General features: G+C 40.1%; 1 protein-coding gene across 2 annotated transcripts in view; it reads left to right on the forward strand.

Annotated features, from left to right (window-relative positions):
• The first annotated feature begins 3,772 nt into the window (after positions 1 to 3,772).
• Positions 3,773 to 5,000, forward strand: part of il7r (interleukin 7 receptor) — a 12,593-nt gene continuing 11,365 nt past the window's right edge. For both annotated transcript variants that reach the window (XM_084046241.1, XM_084046242.1), the window contains exon 1: positions 3,773 to 3,924. In XM_084046241.1, the coding sequence (XP_083902367.1) occupies positions 3,849 to 3,924 (76 nt within the window). In that variant the 5' untranslated portion in view covers positions 3,773 to 3,848. The remainder of the gene's footprint in view (positions 3,925 to 5,000) is intronic.

Genomic DNA, 5,000 nt, shown 5'->3' on the forward strand with positions numbered 1-5,000 from the left:
TAATAATAATAATAATAATAAACTTTATTTGTATAGCACCTTTCATGACATGAAATGCAGCTCAAAGTGCTTTACAGAGCAAGTGCAACAAATGACATAAAGCCCAGACATTATTTAACTGAAATAATAGACTAACTAATAGACGATGTGTATCTTATGTATTATAGAGCAGACACATGTGTATGTTATGTATAGAGCAGACACATGTGTATGTTATGTATAGAGCAGACACATGTGTATCTTATGTATAGAGCAGACACATGTGTATGTTATGTATAGAGTAGACACATGTGTATGTTATGTATAGAGCAGACACATGTGTATCTTATGTATAGAGCAGACACATGTGTATCTTATGTATAGAGCAGACACATGTGTATCTTATGTATAGAGCAGACACATGTGTATGTTATGTATAGAGCAGACACATGTGTATGTTATGTATAGAGCAGACACATGTGTATCTTATGTATAGAGCAGACACATGTGTATCTTATGTATAGAGCAGACACATGTGTATCTTATGTATAGAGCAGACACATGTGTATGTTATGTATAGAGCAGACACATGTGTATCTTATGTATAGAGCAGACACATGTGTATCTTATGTATAGAGCAGACACATGTGTATCTTATGTATAGAGCAGACACATGTGTATGTTATGTATAGAGCAGACACATGTGTATCTTATGTATAGAGCAGACACATGTGTATCTTATGTATAGAGCAGACACATGTGTATCTTATGTATAGAGCAGACACATGTGTATCTTATGTATAGAGCAGACACATGTGTATCTTATGTATAGAGCAGACACATGTGTATCTTATGTATAGAGCAGACACATGTGTATCTTATGTATAGAGCAGACACATGTGTATCTTATGTATGCATTGATGACTCATTCAGGCAAAGCGGTACAACTTCCCCCTCTGGAGAATCTAATTCCTTTTTCTGTGGAATGTCTTGATCTCCGACTTCCCAGTAACTTGACAACATTTGATGCATCATCAAAGGTCACCAGGTCATTTAGTGCACTGTTCCCTGGAAGAACAGACATACAAATGTTCCTACATTACTAAATGCATGGTCAGGGACCACATGCAATACCTTCACGGACCACCATGGTGGTCCACGGACCACCTGTCGAAAACCCCTGCTCTAATGATTACTATCACAATGTAGAGCTATTTAACACTTATTTTAACCAGAGAAAATCACTTACCCTACCTTAAAATAAAATTCCATTTAGTAGTTGTCACCTGAAACGTTTTAGTTTTAGTGTAGTTTTAGTGGACTAAAATGGCGGTGCCTTGATGGCGTCTTAATGCCTATTTATACCTAGCTGTGTGCCCACTGTATCTCCTCTCCACTAGTCCCCTCCATAATGTTTATGATAGTGTTTATTTGTTGTCTCCACCAGGCCGAAAGGCATGGCGAGAGTATGTTTTACCCCCTGTCCATCCGTCCGTCCGTGCGTCCGTCCGTCCGTCCGTCCGTCCGTCCGTCCGTCCGTCCGTCCGTCCGTCCGTCCGTCCATCCGTCTGCGAGCGGCTAATCTCCGACACCGTTGGCCCGCTCGCTCCAAAACTGTGCACACACACTCCCTGGATGCCAATTCAGAAGCTCTGCCCCAGATTATTCACATAGCCCTGTTATAGCGCTACCAGGAGGCCGATTTGTGCAAAACCCATTTACTCCTACAGATTTTATCCAAACGTCATGCAAATCTGTACACAGTAATTCTATAGTCATGTGATCAACACGGATCTGTCCGATTTTCCATATTCCATCCTCATTGGCTAAGGTTGGCTTCCAAAGTTTGCAGGATTGGTCCGTTTTAAACAAAATGCCTCAAATCATCGTGAAATTTCACACTCACATTCCCACTAGGCCAAGAAAGAAATGCTACCCTTTTCACATTGGCCTGTTATAGCGCCACCAGTAGGTCTAATTTAGCAAAACACAGTTTTTTGAACAAAAGTCTCAAATCATGATTGCAGTGAAAGGCCTGAGAAGAAATGACACCCTTTTCACATTGTCTTATTATAGCGCCATCAGGAGGCCACAATACCTGACCTGGCGGAGACCTGTGCTCCAAGGAGCACCTTTTCTAGTTTCCATTGTGGTCCCATACCACATTAGTTTTTTTAATAGACATTTTAATCATGCGTGGATCTCTACACATTGACCTATCAGGGACATGGATCTATACACATTGACCTATCAGGGACATGGATCTACACATTGACCTATCAGGGACATGGATCTCTACACATTGACCTATCAGGGACATGGATCTCTACACATTGACCTATCAGGGACATGGATCTGCATATTGACCTATCAGGGACATGGATCTCTACCCATTGACCTATCAGGGACATGGATCGCATATTGACCTATCAGGGACATGGATCTACACATTGACCTATCAGGGACATGGATCTGCATATTGACCTATCAGGGACATGGATCTACACATTGACCTATCATGGACATGGATCTACACATTGACCTATCAGGGACATGGATCTGCATATTGACCTATCAGGGACATGGATCTACATATTGACCTATCAGGGACATGGATCTACACATTGACCGATATATCAGGGACATGTTTACATAGTAGATCTCTAACATGCTGACCTAGTTTGAAATCCAACCAGAAGAAGTGAGCTGCCACAGGAACAGGAAGTGGTTTTCAGGTTGCCGGTTAGACGCTGTCGGCAGCAGGAAGACTTCTGGTAAACCTGCTGATTGTTGTGAAGTCGAACACCGAGGGTTACCACGGTTACAGCTGCTGCTGCTGCAAAAGCCACTGCAGGAAAAGTGCCTTCATGTACTTTGCTGCGTAGCGTTCCTCGCTCTCCTCCTTCACCTGCACGGCCGCTCAACAACATTTGAACAAATACGTCCACAGATAGTGAAGCTTGTTGGTTATAAAAGAAGAGAATGACAAGATATTTATTTGATGTGATGTAAGGTTGTTATAAGGTTAAGGATATGTCCTGTTCTCAAACCTTTCAGGCAGCGACCCCCCAATTTAATCATATTTGAACTGGGTGGGGACCCCCCAAAATAATCGTATTTGAACTGGGGACCCCCCAAAATAATCATATTTGAACTGGGGACCCCCACCCTGACAAGCACCTGGAAATATAAGAGTTGAGACATTACAGTTAGCTTGACTTGGTTCCACAGATCAAATATTGTGAAAATAGCAGATCTACAAGCGTTGTGAGCTTGCAGGTCTGCTATTTTCACAATTCAGACAATATTTGACAATTCTGACAATTGTTCTCGTACAGGCTATAGTTTGTTGCTTTTGATGCAGCAATCGTTTTTCTTTTTTTTCTCTCCTTTTTTTAGAGGCATTGAAAAGGTCTTAAAAGTCATTATCTTTTCTTTATAAATGTCACAGACACCCTGTATGTATGTATGTATGTACATATATACAGTATGTAGACGTATATATAGCATGTATATGTACAGTATACAGTATACACTGTATGTTGGTTTGTTTACTGTTGAGTGAGAAAACAATGTTGCTCATAAAACTAATCATCTGGGGACCCTGCTGGGGTCCTGGCCCACATGTTGGGACCCTCCTGGGGCCCCGGCCCACATGTTGGGACCCCCTGCTTTAAGTGAGACACATCAGAGAACATGTTCCACCTGCTAGTTAAGCTCCTCCCTCTCTTCTGCTTTACAATCCCTCCTTCTTCCTCCTGGTGACGAGTGTTGACAGTTTAAATTCACTGACAGACAGACAGACAGACAGACAGACAGACAGACAGACAGACAGACAGACAGACAGACAGACAGACAGACATGAGGTGATGGACATAGTGTGGACCATGGTGGTGGGTGTGATGGTGTGGTCTTCAGGCTGCATGGCTCAGAGTGGAGACAGCGGTGAGACATTACTTCATCTTTTATTCTGACGCTGGAGGTTCTTGTTGCTTTATACCTGTGATCAGTACAAAAAAAAATTGTACTTTTTCCACCACTGATTCAGTGGTAAAAAGTACTCAATTTTTTTACTTAAAAGTAAAAGTATCAATACTGCAATGTAGAACTATTCTGTTACAAGTGAAAGTCCCGGGAATTAAAAATTTACTTGAGTAAAAGTTCAAAAGTATTGGTATCAAAATGTAATCAAAGTACCAAAAGTAGAAAGTAGGCCTACTTATTATGCAGAATCTCCCATTTCACAGGTTTCCAATGTATTCAAATCTTTTGAAAATAGCAGATCTGATATTTTCAAATGGACAAAATGTATAGGGCTGAAGTGGTTAATGTATGTTTTGTTATAATAATCAAAATCTACAAAGTAACAAGTAACAAAAGTTTTAAAATAAAAGTAGTGGAGTAAAAGTGCAATATTTGCCTCTGAGATGTATGTGGAGTAGAAGTAAAATTACTGAAAATTGGAAATACTCCAGTAAAGTAAAAGATACCTTAAAATTGTACTTAAGTACAGTACTTGAGTAAATGTACTCAAGTACATTACATTACAGTCATTTAGCAGATGCTTTTATCAAAAGAGACTTACAATAAGTACATTCAACATAGGTAGGCAAGAACACTATTAATCACCACAAGTCTGAAGTGCATTCTCTTCTAAAACAAGCAATAAGAGTATACCTAGCGCTAAGGTAAAACAGCTATATATACTTAGTTACTTTACACCACTGCTGTGATCCTATAGTTCTGTGGTTTTCATTCTATTTGTCATGTCAAGGAGGACCCCCTGGACCCCCTATTATGACAACTTGTCATACGTCCAAAACAGTCATTTTCAGGATTCAAATTCAAAAATAGCAAAAAAAAATATATATTTTTTTACTTTTGTAAGATGTATGACTTATGACGACGTATGGAATTAATATACCAACACACATAAAGTGTGTGTGTGTGTGTGTGTGTGTGTGTGTGTGTGTGTGTGTGTGTGTGTGTGTGTGTGTGTGTGTGTGTTTAGATGTTAGGTT

The sequence above is a fragment of the Gymnoscopelus microlampas genome (genome assembly GCF_963454915.1).
Source record: "Gymnoscopelus microlampas genome assembly, chromosome: 21".
NCBI lineage: Eukaryota > Metazoa > Chordata > Actinopteri > Myctophiformes > Myctophidae > Gymnoscopelus > Gymnoscopelus microlampas.